At 51.1% G+C, this 21030-nt stretch overlaps 1 protein-coding gene and 1 long non-coding RNA gene across 2 annotated transcripts; one reads left to right on the top strand and one right to left on the bottom strand.

Moving 5' to 3' along the window:
- Nucleotides 1-4993: 4993 nt before the first annotated feature.
- Nucleotides 4994-15605, bottom strand: LOC101059070 (uncharacterized). The gene is made up of 3 exons (XR_676372.5): nucleotides 14801-15605; nucleotides 12373-12489; nucleotides 4994-5487 (listed from the first exon to the last, which is right to left on the bottom strand). It is a non-coding gene; the product is annotated as an uncharacterized LOC101059070 (long non-coding RNA).
- Nucleotides 15606-15789: 184 nt separating this feature from the next.
- Nucleotides 15790-20848, top strand: TMEM121B (transmembrane protein 121B). The gene has a single exon (XM_063807710.1). The coding sequence runs from the start codon at nucleotides 16024-16026 to the stop codon at nucleotides 17758-17760; it is 1737 nt and encodes a 578-aa protein (XP_063663780.1). The 5' UTR covers nucleotides 15790-16023; the 3' UTR covers nucleotides 17761-20848.
- The last annotated feature ends 182 nt before the right edge of the window (nucleotides 20849-21030 follow it).

The following is a 21030-nucleotide window of genomic DNA, read 5'->3' as shown; positions in this document are numbered from 1 at the left end:
GCCCAGGGGCTGGGAGATGGGTGGCATTTCAGCTCCACGAGGTGCCCACATCTCCTTTCCTACCTCCCGCCCCCAAGTCCACACCCATTCTGGGCTGTGAAGCCTGAGGCTGTCTAGGAATGAGTATGCCTGGCTTTGGCATATACTTAGCAACTTCCCTGGTGTGGAAAAGAAGAGGGATCTTGTTACTGGTTTGTTCTAAAGGAAGCAGCTCTTCCTGCAGTGATTCTAGAAAACATGCCGCTTCTTGCATCCCTTCCTCTAGGAGTAACCAACTTCATTTCTTCATTTGTCTGTGTCACCGATGGCCTCAGCATCTGCAAATCACCCAGTCAGTTCTTGTCCTCATTTTACTCCAGTAGCTGTTTGTGTTTGACATAGCTGATGCCTCCCTCCCTTGTTCTTTTTTTATTTTTTAGAGACGGAGTCTTGCTCTGTCACCCAGGTTGGAGTGCAGTGGCACGATCATGGCTCACTTGAACCTCCCGGGTTCAAGCAGTTCCACCTCAGCCTCCTGAGTACCTGGCACTACAGGCACATGCCACCACGCCTGGCTAATTTTTTTTTTTTTTTTTTTGGTAGAGACAGGGTTTCACCATGTTGGCCGGGCTTGTCTAAAACTCTTGGCCTCCAATAATCTGCCTGCCTTGGTGTCCCAAAGTGCTGGCATTACAGGCGTGAGCCTCCACGCCCGGCCTCCTTCCCTCATTCTTAAAGCCCTCTTGGCTCTCTCCACCTGACTACTATTTTTTTTTTTTTTTTTTGAGATGGAGTCTCACTCTGTCACCCAGGCTGGAGTGCAGTGGCATGATCTCGGCTCACTGCAGCCTCCACCTCCAGGTTCAAGCAATTTTTGTGCCTCAGCCTCCCCAGTAGCTGGGATTACAGGCGCCCGCCACCACGCCTGGCTAGCTAATTTTTGTATTTTTGGTAGAGAACGGGGTTTTGCCATGTTGGCCAGGCTGGTCTCAAACTCCTGACCTCAAGTGATCCACCCTTCTTGGCCCCTCAAAGCGCTGGGATTACAGGCGTGAGCCACTGCTCCCGGCCTAACTGATTTCTTTCTTTCTTTTTTTTTTGAGACCGGAGTTTTGCTCTTGTTTACCAAGCTGGAGTGCAATGGCGTGATCTTGGCTCACTGCAACCTCCACCTCCCGGGTTCAAGCGATTCTCCTGCCTCAGCCTCCTGAGTAGCTGGCATTACAGGCACGTGCCACCACACCCAGCTAATTTTTTGTATTTTTAGTAGAAATGGGGTTTCACTGTTAGCCAGGCTGGTCTCAAACTCCTGGCCTCAGGTGATCCGCCTGCCTGACCTCCTGAAGTGCTGGGATTACAGGCATGAGCTACCGCGCCCGGCCCTCAGCTGATTTCCTGACACCTTTGCTTGGATGCCTCAGAGGTGTTTAGAGGTCAGGGAGCAAAGGAGGTTGAGAGAGTGGCTATGAAACAGGAGAGCCGGTGTCTTGGAGGCTGAGTGGCTGAGTGCTGAGGAGCTGTGCTCATTCCCTCGGTGTAAGTGTTGCTGTGTCCACGACCAGACACTGAGCGCAGTCCCCACCTCCTGCTTAACTGTCTTCCCCAGCTTAGGTGGCTGCGGCAGCTCCTTCCTCTCCTTGTCTAGGCCGAGGGCCTGGCGTCCTGCTGAACTCCTCTTAATTTCCCAAGTGAGCTCTGCTACCCACCACGTCCCTGGCCTCACCTGAGCTGTTACAGCCACACTTCATGGCCTCCCTGCCTCCGCCCTTTTCTCTCCCACCTGCTCTGTTCACTCATTGGCAGATCACGTGGTCTGTTCTCTGATGAAAGCCCTCCAGTGACGTCTGAGTCAGAGCAAAAGCAGTGATTTCTTACCATGGCACAAATGCCTCTTCATCCTGTCCCACCGCTACCCCCGGGACCTCACCTGCTGCTTTCCCCATCATCATTCACACCTGCCACCCTTCTCCACGTTCACTCCTGCCTAGGGCCTCTCGCAGCCCCTCTGCCGGGCCACAGTGTCCATGTGGCTCATGCCATCCCTTCCTTTTCCTTTTTTTTTTTTTTTTTTTTGAGACGAAGTCTCGATCTGTGCCCCAGACTGGAGTGCAATGGCGAGGTTTTGGCTCAGTGCAACCTCCGCCTCCTGGGTTCAAGCGACTCTCCTGCCTCAGCCTCCCAAGTAGCTGGGACTACAGGTGCATGCCACCACACCTGGCTAATTTTTTGGTTTTTAGCAGAGACGGAGTTTCACTATGTTGGCCAGGCTGGTCTCGAACTCCTGACCTCGTGATCTGCCCACCTCGGCCTCCCAAAGTACTGGGATTACAGGTGTGAACCACTGTGCCTGGCCAAGCATCTTTTTTTCCCAGACCCACTTATGGGTCTGATGGATGGATGTGCCATTCCAATTTCCTTGACTTTCTGTAAACATAGCACCATCATCCTTACCCTACTTAATGTTTTCATGGTACCTACCGCCCCATGACCCACATATACTTGCTGATTCTATGTCTTCTACTACTCCATGGACTCTGTCCATATTGGTTCATAACCATGTCCCCACACCTGCATGCCTGGCACTTGGCAGGCTTCAAAAGATGATAGTAGATGGCCCCTGAGACCCTCCTATGGTGAATCCTCCACAGGGCCCTTGGACATGAACACGCCTCCCTCTGCCTTCACTCCCTAGGGAGCGTGGCAGAAGTGAAAGGACTGCAGGCCTGGCGATGGAGTGCCAGCCCGGCCATCCGCTAGCTATAGGGCCTTGGGCAACTTCCTTCACTCCTCCAAGCTTCCATTTTCTCACCCGTGAAATTGGCATTGGCAATGTTTGTTTCATAGGACTATCTGAGAAATAAATGAGCTGTTATAAGTACAGTTCTGTATCATTTCAGATTATGTTCTGTTCCTAACAGAAATCTTTTTGGTCTTTTTCTTTTAGAGTCTGGGGTCTTGCTGTGTCACCCAGGCTGAAGTGCAGTGGCACAATCACTGCTCACTGCAGCCTCTACCTCCCAGGCTCAAGTGATTCTCCCACCTCAGCCTTCTGAGTAGCTAGGAATAGAGGTGTATGCCCCACTGCACCCAGCTAATTAATTTTTTTTTTTTTTTTAGAGATGGGGTCTCACCATGTTGCTCAGACTGGTCTTGAACTGGCATCAAGTGATCCTTCCACCTTGGCTTCCCAAAGTGCTGGGATTGCAAGCATGAGCCACTGCACCTGGCCTCTAACAGAAGTTTGATTGGTGGCTTGACCCAACAGGAGGTTATTTTTCTAAGTGATGGGAAGGTCAGAAGCGGCATGTCAGGGCTGGGAGCAGTGCCAGGCTATCCTGGAGGACTCAGTGCCCACCCCACCATCCTCAGCACGCGTGCTTTGTCCAGTGGCAAGGTGGCCCCCTTACACGTGCAAGCCCCTCAGCCCCACTGAGAAGGGGGAGGGAGCGAAGGGCCCAGAGCAGAGCTCATGGAGCTTCATCCCCAGGAGTGCCCCCTTCTGACCTCCACTTCTGCAGGTGATGACGAGGGGGTCACACAGACACCCCCAGTGACAGGCAGGGACTGGCACATTGTCGCTCAAACAAAATTCGGGTTGTGTGTGAAAGGCTCATGGGGTGCGTGTTGGGCAGGTGCCTCATGGCGCCAACAGCACCAAGGCACTGAGCTGGGTTATTCTGTCAATCTGGGTGGTGAGGTTGACCTGTTGACCTATCTGACCTGAGAGCTCATCTGGGCTGCACCCAGAGCAGCTGCTCCAGGACATGACGCAAGTCTCTGAGTCTCTGAAGACCAGCCCTGGCCTCCGAAGCACCTTTGTGTTGGCCATCTGAGCTGCTGGCCAGGACACAGTCTTGCTGGCTCACATTTGCATGGTGGTTAGCATTTTCCAAAGCATTTTGAAACAGGTGTCATCCGTTCCTACTTTGTTAGAGCCTCACAAAGCCCCTCATGGAGAGAGAATTCTTATCTATGCCATTTTCAGAAATGAAGGCACAAAGACACCATTCATTCTTTCTCATTTAATTTCACTTATTTATTTATTATATTTTGAGATGGGGTCCCGCTATGTTGACCCAGCTGGTCTTGAACTCCTGGGCTCAAGCAATTCTCCCGCCTCAGCCTCCTGAAGTGCTGGGATTACAGGTGTGTACCACCACACACCACACACTCTGGCTGGAGTGCAGTGGCGTGATCATGGCTCACTGCAGCCTTGACTTCCTTGGGCTCTAGTGATGCTCCCACCTCACCCTCCCAAATAGCTGGGACTACAGGTGTGCACTACCACGCCCAGCTAATGTAATTTTTTTTTTTTTTTTGAGACGGAGTCTCGCTCTATTGCACAGGCTGGAGTGCAGTGGCGCAATCTCGGCTCACTGCAACCTCCGCCTCCCAAGTTCAAGTGATTCTCCCACCTTGGCCTCCCGAGTAGCTGGGATTACAGGCGCCCGCCACCACACCCAGCTAATTTTCTGTATTTTTAATAGAGATGGGGTCTCACAATGTTGGCCAGGCTGGTCTCAAACTCCTGACCTCAGGTGATCCACCTGCCTCAGCCTCCCAAAGTGCTGGGATTACAGGCGTGAGCCACCGTGCCCAGGCTGTAATTTTTTTATTGAGACAGGAACTTGCTATGTTACCCAGGCTGGTCTGGAACTCCTGGGCTCAAGTGATACCCCTGCCTCAGCCTTCCAAAGTGTTGGGATAACAGGCATGAGCCACAGTGCCTAGCCCCCTATTTATTACTTGTTTGGGTTTCCTAAAGATATCACAAGCTATTTTAGGCTGGGTGCAAAAGAGCAAGTGTCCTGCCACATGACTTATGCAAATCCAGAGAGCAGGGCCAGCCACTCAGCTCTGATTCCAATTTTGTCCCTTAGGGGCTTTGTCTAAACCCTGGAACCAAAACTCATCCAGCTGCTTTCATTTGCTCAATCCCAAATGAATGACAATGTTCTCTTTTTGTGTTTTGATGGAGCCGAGTGAATAAAAAAAAGACTGTGAGTGCATCGAATAGGATGTAAGGCCATATTTTTAATGAAATTATTAACATGGGACAGAACTTCATCAGGTTGCACATTGAACAGATAAAATCCCCTTGGGTCTGAGCCATTACCTTGGAATCAGAACATGGGCATTTCCTTGGTGTTCCCCTTGGCGGCAGCCGCCTGCTCTCAGCCTGAGGCAGGTGCAGGGAGCCTGCTGGTAATCGGGACACCCTGCAGAGCTGGGGTTGCTGTAGCAACCAGATGCTGCCTGGAGGGCGGAATTTTAAAATATCTCAGCTATAATAGTTTTTTTCACATTCTGTCACTTCCCCAGTGCTGCATCATACTGCTGAGGTGGGCCATGCGGGGACACAGGGGCCCTTGGGTGGCAGCTTCTGTGGGTGTTGGAAGTGGGAAGATGGTCTCAGGGTGTTAACTGCTGGGCAGCTGACAGCCTCAGCTTTCGCTTCCAGGTTCCTCCAGCTCTTGGTTCCAAAGCCTCGTGTCATTTTCTCTCTTTCTGGGGTGAGAGAGGGGATGGAGAGAGAGAATAGGAGTCTAGCTTGAAACTCCTTCCCTACCTCCTCCCCCTCTGACTTGAGCTTTCTGGCTCTGCATCCCTAGGCGAGCAGCCTTGGCGTTCCTGGAGCTGTCTCTTTGGAGAGGGGAGGGGTGTTCCTTCTTCCTTTCTTGTCTGCTTCTTCCTTTGGTCTTTCTTTTTTTTTTTTTTCTTGAGACGGAGTCTCGCTCTGTCGCTCAGGCTGGAGTGCAGTGGCACGATCTCGACTCACTGCAAGCTCCGCCCCCCGGGTTCACGCCATTCTCCTGCCTCAGCCTCCCCAGTAGCTGGGACTACAGGCACCCGCCACCACCCCCAGCTAATTTTATTTTTTTAATTTTTAGTAGAGACGGGGTTTCACTGTGTTAGCCAGGATGGTCTCCATCTCCTGACCTCGTGATCCGCCTGCCTCGGCCTCCCAAAGTGCTGGGATTACAGGCGGGAGCCACCGCGCCCGGCCCCTTTGGTCTTTCTAACTTCCTCTTTCGGCTTCATTTATTCACATATAAATGACTGTTGCTCTCCTACCAAACGCAGTGTTAAGAAATGAGGGCCGGGCTCGGTGGCTCACGCCTGTAATCCCAGCACTTTGGGAGGCCGAGGCAGGCGAATCACTTGAGGTTAGGAGTTTGAGACCAGCCTGGCCAACATAGTGAAACCCTGTCTCTACTAAAAACAAAACAAAACAAAACAAAAATTAGCCAGGCAGGTGGCACGTGCCTGTAATCCCAGCCACTCAGGAGGCTGAGGCAGGAGAATCACTTGAAACCGAGAGGCGGAGGTTGCAGTGAGCCGAGATTGCACCATTGCACTCCAGCCTGGATGACAGAGTGAGACTCCATCTCAAAAAAAAAAGAAAGAAAGAAAGAAAGAAAGAAAGAAAGAAAGAAAGAAAGAAAGAAAGAAAGAGAGAAAGAAAAGAAACGAGAAATTCCCTTGTTCTAGAGGAATTCATCCTGTCTTGACCCTGGACTTGCCTATGAGATATCAAGCATTTTTATGAAGTTACAGTAATTAAGACACTGTTCTACTGGCAGAGGGAGAGACACAAACCAATGGCACAAAGGAGAGTACCCAGAAACAGACCTACACATGTATGAAAATGTGGCCTCACAAAATCTTTCTTTCTTACTCATTTCATAGCCTGATATGGGTCAGGTGGCTACTCTTGACCTTTTCGCTTCAAGTGGTGACTCAGGGATCCAGGCACCCTCCAGTTGGTGATGCTGTCATCTTCCACACTGGGTCCAAGGTCTGTGGGAGAGTGTGAATGGATAACTGTGAAGGGATTTATGGCCGAACCAGGCTGTGGTGGGTGCCACATGTGTGCATGTTTATTGGCTAGCCACATGGTTCTAATGTGACTAGAAAGAGGATGGGAAATGTGGTCTTTCTCTGTCTAGGAAGAGGAAATGGGATTGGACAGCATCTAGTCTGTCTCTGTTGCCATATTACTATTTACTAGGAATAAAGAAATTCTGGCCAGGCTTGGTGGCTTACACCTATAATCCCAGCACTCTGGGAGGCAGAAGCAGGAGGATCTCTTGAGTCCAGGAGTTTGAGACTAGCCTGGGCAACATAGGGAGACCCTCTCTCTACAAACAAACAAAAAAATAGCTGGGCGTGGTGGCACATGCTTGTAGTCACAGCTACTTGGAAGGCTGAGGCAGGAGGGTTGCTTGAGCCCAGGATTCAAACCTGCAGTGAACTATGATTGTGCCACTGCACTCTGGTCTGGACAACAGAGCAAGACCAATAGAGCAAAAAAATTTTGTTTTGCTCAATTTTTGTTGAAATTCATGAATAGATATTAAATGTTTGTTTCTCTGTATTTGTTGAGTTGATCTTAAGTGTTCTTCTCCTTTAATCTGTTAATATGGTAAACTATATTAATATATTTTGTTTTTATCTTTTTTTTTTTTTTTTGGAGACAGGGTCTCTCTCTGTCACCCAGGTTGCAGTACAGTTGCGCAGTCCTGGCTCACGGCAGCCTCGACCTCCCGGGCTTAAACAATTCTCCCGCCTCAGCCTCCCAAGTAGCTGGGACTACAGGTATGTGCCACCACACCCCAGCTAATTTTATTGTTTAATTTTTTGTAGAGGTGAGGTCTTGCCATGTTGCCTAGGAGGCTCTCAAACTCCTGGGCTTCAAGCACTCCTCCCACCTTGGCCTCTAGAATGTCGGGATCACAGGCGTGAGTCACTATGCCCAGCCTTTTGTCATCTTTAACTCTTTCTTTCATCCCTGGGATAAACCAAATTGGTTATGTCACATGTTGCTGGCCACTACTGCTGGTAATTTGTTCAGGAGTTCTTTGGCTATGTTCATAAGTGCAATTGGTCTATGTCTTAGTCCATTCAGGCTATTAGAAGAGCATAGATTGGGTGTCCTGTGAAAACAGAAATTTATTTCTCATACTTTTGGAGACTGGACAGTCCAAGATCAAGGCATCAGCAGATTTGGTGTCTGGTGAGGGCCTAATTCCTGCTCCTTGGTTGGCCTGGACCAGAGAGGTGGCCAGCCTTTGAATCTGCTGTGCACTGTGGGTCCTTGCACTCTGGGCTGGTGATGGGAGTGCCAACTCTCATGATCTCTGAATTGCCTTCAGGGTCCTTCTTCCATTATCTTGGAGAACAGCTCCTAGCTTCTGTTGCAATGGCTGATCCATACTAATCTTACTAAAGGAGCTTGGCAACAGAGCAACACCGTTAGTGTTCTCTCCAAACTGGGTTCTCGTTCTTTTCTATATGGATGGGCTGATCATTTTTCAGAATTTCAAGTTCTTATTACTTTTTGCTTAACAGTTCTGTCTTTAAGTCATTTATGTCTCTCTTGAATTTTATTGGAAGCAGTCAGAAGGAGCTAGGTAACTCCTTCAATACTTTGTTTAGAGATTTCCTAAGCCAAACATCCAATTGCAAGTTTCATTGCTTGCAATTGTTACCTCCACAAAATGATAGAACATGAACACAATTTAGCTAAGCTCTTTGCTTCTTCCTAACAAGGATGGCCTTTTGTCCAGCTTCCAGTAAATGTTCTTCATTTCCATCTGTGGCCCCATCAGAATGGCCTTACTGCCTGTAATCCCAGCACTTTGGGAGCTCAAGGCGGGTGGATCACTTGAGGTCAGGAGTTCTAGACCAGCCTGGTCAACATGGTGAAACCCCGTCTTTACTAAAAATACAAAAATTAGCCGGGTGTGGTGGCATGCAGCTGTAGTCTCAACTACTCGGGAGGCTGAGGCAGGAGAATCACTTGAACCCAGAAAGTGGAGGTTGCAGCAAGATCACACCACTACACTTCAGCCTGGGCGACACAGTGAGACTCTGTTAAAAAAAATAAATAAATAAATAAATAAATAAATAAATAATGGCCTTACTATATATTCCCACCAGCATTCTGTTCAGGATTACTTAGGTATTCTCTAAGAAGATTGAGGTTTCGCTACAGCTCTCTTTTCTTTCTGAGTCCTCATCAGGATCACCCTTAATGTCCACATTTCTAGCATACACCTCAAAACTCTTTCAGCCTCTACCTGTTACCCAATTTGAAAGTTGATGCCTTGGCCTCTCAAAGTGCTAGGATTGCCAGGTGCGGTGGCTCACGCCTGTAATCCCAGCACTTTGGGAGGCTGAGGCTGGCAGATCACGAGGTTAGGAGATCAAGACCATCCTGGTTAACATGGTGAAACCCCGTCTCTACTACAAATACAAAAATTAGCCGGGCATGGTGGCGTGTGCCTGTAGTCCCAGCTACTCGGGAGGCTGAGGCAGGAGAATTGCTTGAACCCAGGAGGCAGAGGTTGCAGTGAGCTGAGATCGCACTACTGCACTCCAGCCTGGGCGACAGAGTAAGACTCCATCTCAAAACAAAACAAACAAATAAACAAACAAAAAAACAAAGTGTTAGGATTACAAGCATGAGCCACCATGCCCAACCATATTTCCTTCTTTGTGTTTTCATTGTACTTGCTTTTCTTTCTCCAACTTTTATTTATTTATTTTGAGACAGGATCTCACTCTGTTGCCTAGGCTGGAAGTGGTGTGATCATGGATCACTGTAGCCTCAAACTGCTGGGCTCAAGAGGTCTTCACCTCAGCCTCCCAAGTAGCTGGGGCTACAGGCATGTACCATCATGCCTGGCTAATATTTTAATTATTTATAGAGACAACGTCTTGCTATGTTACCCAGGCTGATCTCAAACTACTAGCCTCAAGTGACCCTCCTGCCTTAGCCTCCCAAAGTGCTGGGATGACAAGCCACTGTGCTCAGCCAATTTATTAAGTTGGATGTTTACCTTATTAAATGTTCAATTTTCTCCTTTTGTAACACAAACATTTAAGGCTATAAATGTTCCTCTTCTGCTTTGGCTATGTCCCATCCATTTTGACAGGTGGTATTTTCATGTTCATTTAGTTCTAAATATTTTCTAATTTTTGGATGATTCATTTGGGAGTATGTCTTTAAACTTCCAAATATGTGGGGGGTGGTTGGTCGTTGTTTTGTTATTTTATTCTAATCTAATTGTTGTGAGGTCAAAGGATTGGTCTGTACATGGTCAGGCTTTGTAAATGTTGCGTGTAAAATTGTAAACAATGTGTAGTATCTAGTTTTGGAGGTACAGAGCTCTAAATTCAGCCATTTAGATCAAGCTTGTTAATGATATGGTTCAACTTGTATACATCTGTACCAATGTTTCATCTGTGTGAACTATCAATTACTGAGAGATGTGTTTATATTTCTCACTATCATTAGGTTATTTGCCAGTGTCTCATAAATATTACCCATTTTTATTTATATATTTTAGGGCAATGTTATTGAATACACACACATTCAGAACTATGGTCTTTCTGGAACTTGGTCCTTTTACAGCAGCAAATATGTATATAGCACTTTGTGCTGAGCACTTTCTATCTATTAATTCATTTACTCCTCATAACAACTCTGTGAAGTGGGTACTATTATTTTCCCCATTTTCTAGTGGGAAAATCAAGGAAAGAGAGATTAAGTAATTTGCCTAAGGTCACTCAGCTTCTAAATGGTGGAGTCAGCCAGGCGCGGTGGCTCATGCCTGTAATCCCCGCACTTTGGGAGGCCGAGGTGGGCAGATCACCTGAGGTCAGGAGTTCAAGAACAGCCTGGCCAACATGGTGAAACTCTGTCTCTACTAAAAATACAAAAAAAAATTAGCTGGGTGTGGTGACGGGTGCCTGTAATCCCAGCTACTTGGGAGGCTGAGACAGGAGAATTGCTTGAACCTGGGAGGAAGAGGTTGCAGTGAGCTGAGATCGTGCCACTGCACTCGAGCCTGGGTGACAAAGTGAGGCTCTGTCTCCAAAAAATAAAAAAAAAAAAATAAAAATAAAATAAAACTAAATGGTGGAGTCAGGGTTTGAATCCAGGTAGTCTGGCTATAGAGTATGTGCCCTTCACTACTATGGTGTACTGTCTTCTATCATTACATAGTGAACTTCTTTATCCCTAAGAATATTCTTTGTCATATAGTTTATTTTTTTGGTATTAATATTGCCAAACCCACTTTTTAAAGTTGATATTTGCCTAGTTTAATTATATACATGCATTAAATTATATTTGTGTATTTTTTCTTCAGCCCTTTTTTACTTTGTTTGTCTTTATATTTTAGGGATGTTTCTCTTTTTCTTTTATTTATTTATTTTTGAGACAGGGTCTTGCTCTGTCACCCAGGCTGGGGTGCAATGGCGTGATCATAGCTCACTGCAATCTCCAACTCCTGGGCTCAAGGGATCCTCCCACTTCAGCCTTCTGACTAGCTGGGACTACAGGCATGTATCACTACACCTGGCTAATTAAAAACGATTTTTTGAAGGCCGGGCATGGTGGCTCACGCCTGTAATCCCAGCACTTTGGGAGGCCGAGGTGGGAGGATCACCTGAGGTCAGGAGTTCGAGATCAGCCTGACCAACATGGAGAAACCCCGTCTCTACTAAAATTACAAAATTAGCTGGGTGTGTTGGCGCATGCCTGTAATCCCAGCTACTCGGGAGGCTGAGGCAGAAGAATCGCTTGAACCTGGGAGGAGAAGGTTGTGGTGAGCTGAGATCTCACCATTGCACTCCAGCCTGGGCAACGAGAGTGAAACTCCATTAAAAAAAACAAAAACAAAAACAAAACCCGCGTCCCTCAAAAAAAAAATGATTTTTTTTGTTTTTTGGTAGAAATGGCATCTCATTTTGTTGCCCAGTCTGGGCTCGAGGGTTCCTTCTGCCTCAGTCTCCCAAAGTGCTAGGATTACAGGCGTGAACCACCATGCCAGGCCATGGGATATTTCTTATAAAAGCCTATAACTGGACATTTAAAAAAAAATCCATCTGATCATGTGTTGTTTAATATGACATCTATTGTGATTACTGATTATTTAGCTTTATTTCTACCATCCACTGCATTCTGACTTCTGTTATTTCTGATGAGAAGTCTGCCATTAATCTAATTGTTGTTTGTTGTAAGTAATTTTTTTTTTACTGTTTGATTTCTCTTAAGATCTTTTTCTTGTCTAGAGTTCTACAATTTTACTTGAAAACATCTCGGAGCATGTTTATTTTTATTCATCCTGTTTAGGATTCATTGCAATTCCTAAATCTGTGGGTTGGAGAAGTTCTTTCACCAATTTTGGAAAATTCTCAGTTCAAATTTCTGTATTGTCTTTCCCTTATTCTTTTATATTCTCCTTTTGGAGCTTCTGTTAGACATATTTTGGATATTCCAATCTATCTCTCATGTCTCTTGTCTCCTAGATATTTTCAGGCTCTAGCTCTCTGTACTACAGTCTAGAGAATGTCTTCATATATATTGTTAAATTTACTCACTTCAGTTGTGTCTAATTTGCTGTTGAGCTCATCCATTAATTTTTCAGTGACTATACAGCAGTCTCTCCTATTTGCAGTTTCACTTTTCATGGTTTCAGTTCCATGGTAAAGCACTGTCTGAAAATATTAAGATATTTTGAGATAGAGAGGCACCACATTCACATACACTTTTATTATAATATATTGTTATAATTGTTCTATTATTAGTTACTATTCTTAATCTCTTATGGTACCTAATTTATAAATTAAACTTTATCATAGGTATGTATAGGAAAATAAACATAGTATATGTATATCTTCAGTTTCAGGCATCCACTGGAGGTCTTGGAATGAACCCTCATGGATAAAGGGAGGACTACTATATACTTGAAATCTAAAGGTTTCTTTTCTTTTCTTTGAGACAGGGTCTTGCTCTGCCACCCAAGCTGGAGTACAGTGGCATGACCATAGCTCATTGTAACTTCGAACTCCTGGCCTCAAATGACCCTCCCACTTTAGCCTCCTGGGTGGCTAGGAGTCACAGGCACATGCCACCACGTCTGGCTACTTAAAAAAAAAATTATTTTTATGGCCAGGTGTGGTGGCTCATGCCTGTAATCCCAGCACTTTGGGAGGCTGAGGCGTGCAGATCACCTGAGGTCGGGAGTTCGGGACCAGCCTGACCAACATGGAGAAACCCTGTCTCTACTAAAAATACAAAAATGAGCCGGGTGTGGTGGCGGGCGCCTGTAATCCCAGCTACTTGGGAGGCTGAGGCATGAGAATCGCTTGAACCCGGGAGGCGGAGGTTGCAGTGAGCCGAGATCGCACCACTGCACTACAGCCTGGGGGATAGAGCAAGATTCTGTCTTGAAAAAAAAAATTATTTTTAGAGATGAGGTCTTGCTATCTTGCCCAGGCTGATCTCAAATGTGCCCGGCCAGGTTTTTTGTTTGTTTGTTTGTTTTTGAGCACCTCAGGTAGGACTGAAGTGTTTGTTTGTTTGCTTTCCCCCCAGACGGAGTATTGGTGAAACACCATATTGATCAGGCTGGTCTTGAACTCCTGACCTCACCCTGCCCCACATGGGTGGACCCTGGCCCCAACTGGCACCCTGAATGTCTCACACTGTGAGCCTGAGAAGACCGGCTCCAAGAATCAGTGCTCCTAACCATGGCAGCTTTGTTCCTGGGCACTTACCAAAGTGCAACGCTACTGGGGAGCAGAACTCAAGAGTCCAGGCAGAAAACAGCCATTGGTGGCCCCTGCTATGAGTCAATGTTCCCTGGGAGGCTAAGGCATGGGCTAATGGAATGATGATAACACAGAGACCTTTAACTGAGCATGGACTCTGAGCCAGGGACTGGCTCTGTCATCGAAGAGAGATTACACACATGATCTCTCTTCATACTCACAACAATCCCTTAAGGTAGGAGTGAGGTCCTTTTTTTTTTTTTTTTTTGAGATGGAGTTTTATTCTTGTTGCCCAGGCAGGAGTGCAATGGCACAATCTTGGCTCACTGCAACCTCTGCCTCCCGGGTTCAAGCGATTCTCCTGCCTCAGCCTCCTGAGTAGCTGGGATTACAGGTGCGTGCCACCACCCCTGGCTAATTTTCGTATTATTAGTAGAGGCGGAGTTTCACTGTGTTGGCCAGGCTGGTCTCAAACTCCTGACCTCAGGTGATCTGCCCGCCTCTGCCTCCCAAATTGCTGGGATTATCACCATGCCCGGCTAGTTTTGTATTTTTAGTGGAGATGGGGTTTCTCCATGTTGGCCAGGCTGGTCTCAAACTCCCGACCTCAGGTGATCCGCCCGCCTCGGCCTCCCAAAGTGCTGGGATTACAGGAGTGAGCCACCGTGCCCGGCTGGGGTGGGGTCCTTTTTACAGATCAACATTCTGAGGTGAAATATTCAGGCTAAGACCACAAAGGTGTTAAGTGGCACAGGTGGGATGGCGGCCCCAGAGCTCCTGCCCTCACCACCATGCCAGCTTTCCAAAGGTGGTGTGTGTGGGGGAGGTGGGGATGGTGCAGGTTCCAAATTGTATATTTACCAGGGATTGGCTGTGCAGACTGACCTCCACAGAACTGGAAAAGGCAGGTTTGGCTGAAACTGACTCTTATTTAAGAGGCAGATTTAGGGGCGAGGCCTGACTAACCCCTGCGGCTCCACTGCATACAGCTCCTTCACACTGCATGGTGTTATCACGCTGCAAGCTGTTACCTAGGGGAGATGAGCCCGCAGCAGCAGCTTCAAAGGTCATGAAATCAGGGAGCCCACAGGCCCCACAAGGGTGCGGAGGCCAATAGGGCAGGCAAGCTTTCTGCCTTGTTTTCATGGGGCTGGGAATGGGATGTTTCCATTATTGGTGAACCTCAGATTGTTTTTGAGCCCCAACTGCTCTAGTCATTTCCTTCTCCCTTAAACCCCTAAAGGCAGCACTCTACCTTCTGCCTTCCAGAGTTGCTGCATCGACATCCATCCCCAGCCTTGGATGAGTCCTGGGGTGAGCTGGTGTGCTCTCTCCTGAGCCGGTCTACGCAGGGCCACTGACTGCATTCCTTCCTTGGTGTCTCTGTCTACTGTGGTGGGCTGTAACCCTCACCATCATCCCTTTGGAGCCTTTGTTTCCATCCAGGTGCCCACACCTCTAAATGCCCCTTTATTTTACTCTCTGCTAGACACATCTTCCTATTACGTCCCATTCTGCTTTAAAAACCTTTGAGAAGCCCGCTGGGCGGATGACACTTGCCCAATCCCGTTCCCTCGTCTCTCCTCCCAGGCAGGTGTTTTCAGGGAACTTCTCCATCCGCTGGAATCGGGTCGTCCCTGAGATGGCTCGTGACCCCAGGGCTGGGTACATGGATATTTAGGACTATAGGTCTGGGGCTGCTGCCCGAGCCCTTTTTGCCAACATGGCCTGACTCCTCCACTGGTTTTTAGTGCCTTAGGGAGAGGCGGATGGCCCCATGGGAAGGGCGCTGGACGGAGGGTGGAGGCGAAGCTGCCCACTGCCTGCCTCAGAGCTGAGAAGGCCAGGTGCAAAGCCCGCCCTGTAGCTTGAGCCCATCGCTTGGGGGCACCGAAGCCATCTAGGTACTAACGCCCCGCGGTACAGCCGGTGGGATACCCAGCGACTTCCTTAGGAGTCGGCGCTCCATGGGAGTCCCCTCGCACCGGGTCGCCTCGCCCTGGCGGCTGCCCGCGCCTCCTCCCGCTTCCTCCAGGCCACAGGGCTCCCGACCCGACTGTGACGCACTGCACCCCCGCCCCTTCTCTTCCCGTTGATCCAGCGTGCCGCGCTTTCTCCTCCTCTGGTCTCGCTGCTTCCTCTCCCCCTCGAATCCAGTCCTGGTTTCCCCGCCGCCAGCCTCCCTCCCTCCCGGCGGGACTCGCTCCCCGCCCCGCCCCGCCCCGCCCCGCCCCCGCCTCGCCTGTCTTCACCGCGGTCCGCTCGGTTCACCGCCTGCCCCCCTCTCCCTGCCGCCCGGCCCGGCTCGCCCAGTCCAGTGGCTCCAGTCCGGATCTCGCCGCCGCCCGGCCCAGGTGCGAGTCCCCACTGCTGGGGAGGCGGCGGGCCCCGGCTCCCCTCGGCCGCCTAGCCCGCCTCGCCCGCCCGGGGTTGGCGGGGAGGGAACAGCTGGGCGGCCCCAGAGCCCCTCGGAGGACAATGCGCCCGGCGCTCGGCCACCCTCGCTCGGTCTCCTCCGCGTCCGGTTCCTTCCCGCCGCCCCCGGCAGCCGCCCGGCTGCAGCCCCTCTTCCTCCGCGGGGGCTCCTTCCGCGGCCGGAGAGGCTCCGGCGACAGCAGCACCAGCACCAGCACCAGCCGCGGGGGAGGCGGCGGCAGACGCGGCGGGGGCGGCGGCTCCCCGAGCAGCAGCACGGGCGCCGAGCGCGAGGACGACGACGAGAGCCTCAGCGTCAGCAAGCCGCTGGTGCCCAACGCCGCGCTCCTGGGGCCGCCGGCTCAGGTGGGCGCCCCCGCCGGCCCCGCGCCTGTCGCCTTCTCCTCCTCAGCCGCCACCTCCTCCTCCACCTCCACGCCCACCTCCTCCTGCAGCATGACAGCCGCGGACTTCGGCGGGGGCGCCGCGGCCGGGGCCGTCGGGGGCCCCGGGAGCCGCTCGGCGGGGGGCGCGGGCGGCACCGGGACCGGCAGCGGCGCCTCCTGCTGCCCGTGTTGCTGCTGCTGCGGCTGCCCAGACCGCCCCGGCCGCAGGGGTCGGCGCCGCGGCTGCGCCCCCAGTCCCAGGTGCCGCTGGGGCTACCAGGCGCTGTCCGTGGTGCTGCTGCTGGCGCAGGGCGGCCTGCTGGACCTGTACCTCATCGCCGTCACCGACCTGTACTGGTGCTCCTGGATCGCCACTGACCTGGTGGTGGTGGTGGGCTGGGCCATCTTCTTCGCCAAGAACAGCCGGGGCCGTCGGGGCGGCGCAGCCAGCGGCGCGCACAACCACCACCTGCACCACCACCACGCCGCGCCGCCCCTGCATCTGCCCGCCCCCTCGGCCGCTACCGCTGGGGCCAAGGCACGCGGAGCCCGCGGGGGCGCCGGCGGCGCGGGGGGCGGCCTGGGGGCGGCCGCGGCAGCGGGCGAGTTCGCCTTCGCCTACCTGGCCTGGCTTATCTACTCCATCGCCTTCACTCCCAAGGTGGTGCTGATCCTGGGCACGTCCATCCTAGACCTCATCGAGCTACGCGCGCCCTTCGGCACCACGGGCTTCCGTCTCACCATGGCGCTGTCGGTGCCCCTGCTCTACAGCTTGGTGCGGGCCATCAGCGAGGCGGGCGCGCCCCCGGGATCGGCAGGACCCCTGCTGCTGCAGCCCCAGCGGCACCGCGCGGCCGGATGCTTCCTGGGCACGTGCTTGGACCTGCTCGACAGCTTCACGCTGGTGGAGCTGATGCTGGAGGGCCGCGTGCCGCTGCCCGCGCACCTGCGCTACCTGCTTATCGCCGTCTACTTCCTCACCCTCGCCTCGCCGGTGCTCTGGCTCTACGAGCTCAACGCCGCGGCCGCAGCGGCTGCATCCTGGGGCCAGGCCTCCGGGCCTGGCAGCTGCAGCCGCCTTCTGCGCCTGCTGGGCGGCTGCCTGGTGGACGTGCCCCTGCTGGCGCTGCGCTGCCTCCTGGTGGTCAGCTACCAGCAGCCCCTCTCCATCTTCATGCTCAAGAACCTCTTCTTCCTCGGCTGCCGGGGCCTGGAGGCCCTGGAGGGCTGCTGGGACCGGGGCAATCGGGCCTCCCCCAGTCGGGCCAGAGGGGGCTACGGTGCTCCGCCCTCCGCCCCTCCACCACCTCCGCCACCACCTCAGGGAGGCTCCCAGCTGGGCCACTGCATCTCGGAGAACGAGGGGGGTGCTCATGGCTATGTCAACACCCTGGCTGTGGCCTCTCAGAATTGAGGGTGAAGGGCACGGGTCCTTGTTTTTGGGTTGAGAGTCCCCAACCCCCTTGTCTTCTACCTTCTGTCACCTAGATTTGATCAGGGTCTATTTGGAAGAGGTAACCCTTTTCAGGGCTAAGGGCCAGGGTGTCCTTCTGCACCCCTGGGGTGAGGACGGCTTGGAGGGAGACCAGCAGTTAACAGTGAGGGAGGTAGGTGCACTTACCCTCTCCTCTCTTCTCCTATCCTACCCCAATCCTGACCTCCAAGGGGCTGGTACCTCTGCTTCTTGCTTTGCCCACCTCCACTCTAATTCCCATCCATTAGGAGGAGAGGGGTGCTGGGCCTTGGACCTTCTCCCTTGCTTAGAAGTGCCAGCCTCTTTTAGGCTGTGGTTAGTGGCCATTGTCCCATGCCTTGAAATTGACCCAGAACCCACTTTCCACTGATGTGTCTATTGGATTTCTTCCAGGTGATAGATACAAAGTGTATGTCTCTGTGTGTGTAGTGTTGTTTTCTCGTGTCCACCCTGTGGCCCTTTGCAATGGGCAGGAGATCTGGGGAGGCCCTGCCCCCTACACCATACTTATCACCACCCTCCTCTTTTCTGCCTGGATTTGTGACCATGAATTCCCAGGAAGAGCTGGGCCCCTGGGAGCTGCCCAGGTACTCCCCTTGAAGGGAGAATCTCACCCAGGATCTTCCTCAATACTGCTCCTCTCTTCTCAGCTCAGGGAGAGGAGGGGATCCATTCTCTAAGGACCAAACTGCACCCTTTCTTGGGTGAGTGAGCATTTCTACCTCCGTGCTTTCAACTTTTGTTGCATCATGCACTGATGCTGCTTGCAAAAAATGAAGACAAAATACTCAGAAGTTGCATTTGCCATGGCCACTGGCTCCAGCTGGGGTTTGGTGCCAGTGTTATTACAGGGTCTGCGGAGTATCAGCCATTGGCTTGGCCTCTCTCTGTTCCTCCCTCTGCACCTAGAACTCTTATCCTTCCTGTGGTTTGGTGCCGACTGGGTCGGATCTGGGCTTAGAGTAATAGCTTTGGTGGGGTTCCTGGTTGGATGTGAAGTTGGGCCTCCCATGGGCCCAAGGGAGTAGGAAGCCCCATTCCCCACCTGTCCTTCCTCTAGGAAGTGTAGATCAGAAAGTGAGGTGGTGACCTCCCACCTCTGGTCTGGTTAAGAGTCTCACTAGGGCCAAGGCAGGCTGCAGAACTTTCCCTCTTCCTCTCATTGAGGGTGATGACAAGAGACATCCGGGGACTGTGCACTTACAGTCGGTGTGGAATGTCACTCTTGCAGTCTTTGAGGCAGGATAAGTATTTTTACATATTTTAAGGGTGCAGGAGGACAGCAGCTAACAAGGCCAGGAAATACTCACTTCCCTCCACCCTCAACAGGATGTGGTGGGGGTGAAACTTGAAGAATTTTTGTTTCCCCTTCTCCCTTCTTACGTTTGGGAAGTTTTATGTAGTGTAATACACTCTAGACGAGTTACCAGAAGATGTGGATTCTAGTTCTGATTCTGTCACTCATTGGCTTTGAGTGACATATTTTTATTTCCTGGGCCTGTTTTCTCACATTAAAAAAGTAGAAGTTAGATGAGTGATCTCTAAGGTTGAAGGTAATTTCAGCTCTCACATTCTTTTGAGTTTGTGGCTCTTGAAAGCCCTGGTCCTGATGCTCCCTGTAAAGGTGGCTGGGAGAGAAGCCAGCCAGGCTGCACTTGCAGAACATTCCCTGCTCTGTACTGGGTGTGTGAAGCCCCAGCAGAGAAGGCCGGAGGGAGGGCTTGGGTGCCTGGGCTGGGTGTGGGGCAGGGCCTGGCACAGCTGCAGAGTGCACAGGGAGGGTCAGAAGTGCCAAGTCACTGGCCGTTAACTCAGTACCCAGGCTAAGCCCCCGCCTCCCGCTTGAAGCCCCCTCTTCCAACTGTTTTGGGGGCTTGGAGCAGAAGACACCCTTGTAGACAGACATAAGAGGGGCAGAAGGCTTGACCAGAGTTCTCTTGAGCCTCCTCATGCTCTCAGAGCAGGGAACAGCGGGGGAAAATGTTTACACTCCATGCACAATCTGTGCTTCCAGTCCCTCACCCTATGTGGCCCAATAGCTGGCTGGATTTCACACTTAATTGGTATTTTTTTCTGCCTTCTTCCCCTGCCCCCACTGACTCCTCTCCTCTCCCTTTGATTGTACTCAAGGTTCTGGGGCCTGGGCCCTGGGTGGGTACCAACAGCTGCTCGCTGTTCCCATGTCCTCTCTCCAGCTTTGCTCTGTTTCTCTGCTACCTAATCTCAGTGACTGTGAAAGGACATTGTGTCTGAGCCATGGCCAGCCGCTGGCTGGCCCCCTGATCTGCCCCCCTTCTATTGTTTGGATGGCCATCTCCTGCTGGGCCTCCCTGACTGTAAAATCTCTGTACTGTTAGGTTTTTGGTGGGAGGCTGTGATAAGTTCCAATGAGCTGCCACTTCCCTGGATATGTCAAGAAGCTGATGGCAACTTGGCCAATTCTGGCAGACATCAGGCCCCCAGTTCAGCCCCAGTCACCCTCTTTTACACATGTGGGTCAACCACTGTGTGCTCAGAGGGTCAGTCCCTTCCTCTGCTGTGTTTTTCTTGAGTCCTTGCACTCACTTCCCCTGCCCCAGTCACGATGACCCCTAAAGCTTCCTTTGCCCTTGCTTTCTAGGGCATCCCTAGTGAAGGGGCAAACCTGAGATTTCTCCATGGACCTGACAGCCAAGGCAGGGCACTGTCTCCTGAGGCCAGTGCCAGCACGTGCATGGTTCACAGAAAAGGATCCTGGGCTCAGAATCTCGAGAACCGCCTGCTCCTAACAATTCAGCAAGTCAGGGTCTTCCTCTCGGTTAGTCCCCAAATCCTTACTTATTTTAAAAAGACTAGACCCTCTCTAAAGACTGTTCCATTTTAACATGTCCTGATTCTGCATCCGTGGGTTTTGTGAAAGAGAGCTAGCTGGCGGTTAGAGCCTGGAAGAAGGAGGGAAGTGGCACCTCACTAGCATTTATCACTTTTTTCCTTCTCTTTTTAAAAATAAAACCAGACTCTGTTCTGAAAATAAAAAACTTGAGACTTGTGACAAGCTTCCTGTGTGGTTTGTTTTAAGATCTTTTCTGTCCTGGTTTCCTTACAAAATTCTTAAATGTCACTGTGATATTTGCCATTATTTTATAAGTTTGTGTTAACATTATGGGTACACCTTGGCCCTTTCCTTCTAGGCAGTTGGCATGTTTTTCAGGGAGGCAGTGAAGCTGTGGC

The sequence above is a fragment of the Pan troglodytes genome, chromosome 23, assembly GCF_028858775.2.
Source record: "Pan troglodytes isolate AG18354 chromosome 23, NHGRI_mPanTro3-v2.0_pri, whole genome shotgun sequence".
Lineage (NCBI taxonomy): Eukaryota > Metazoa > Chordata > Mammalia > Primates > Hominidae > Pan > Pan troglodytes.
Note: the sequence above shows the minus strand (reverse complement) of the source record. Positions and strands in the feature narration are given on the sequence as shown.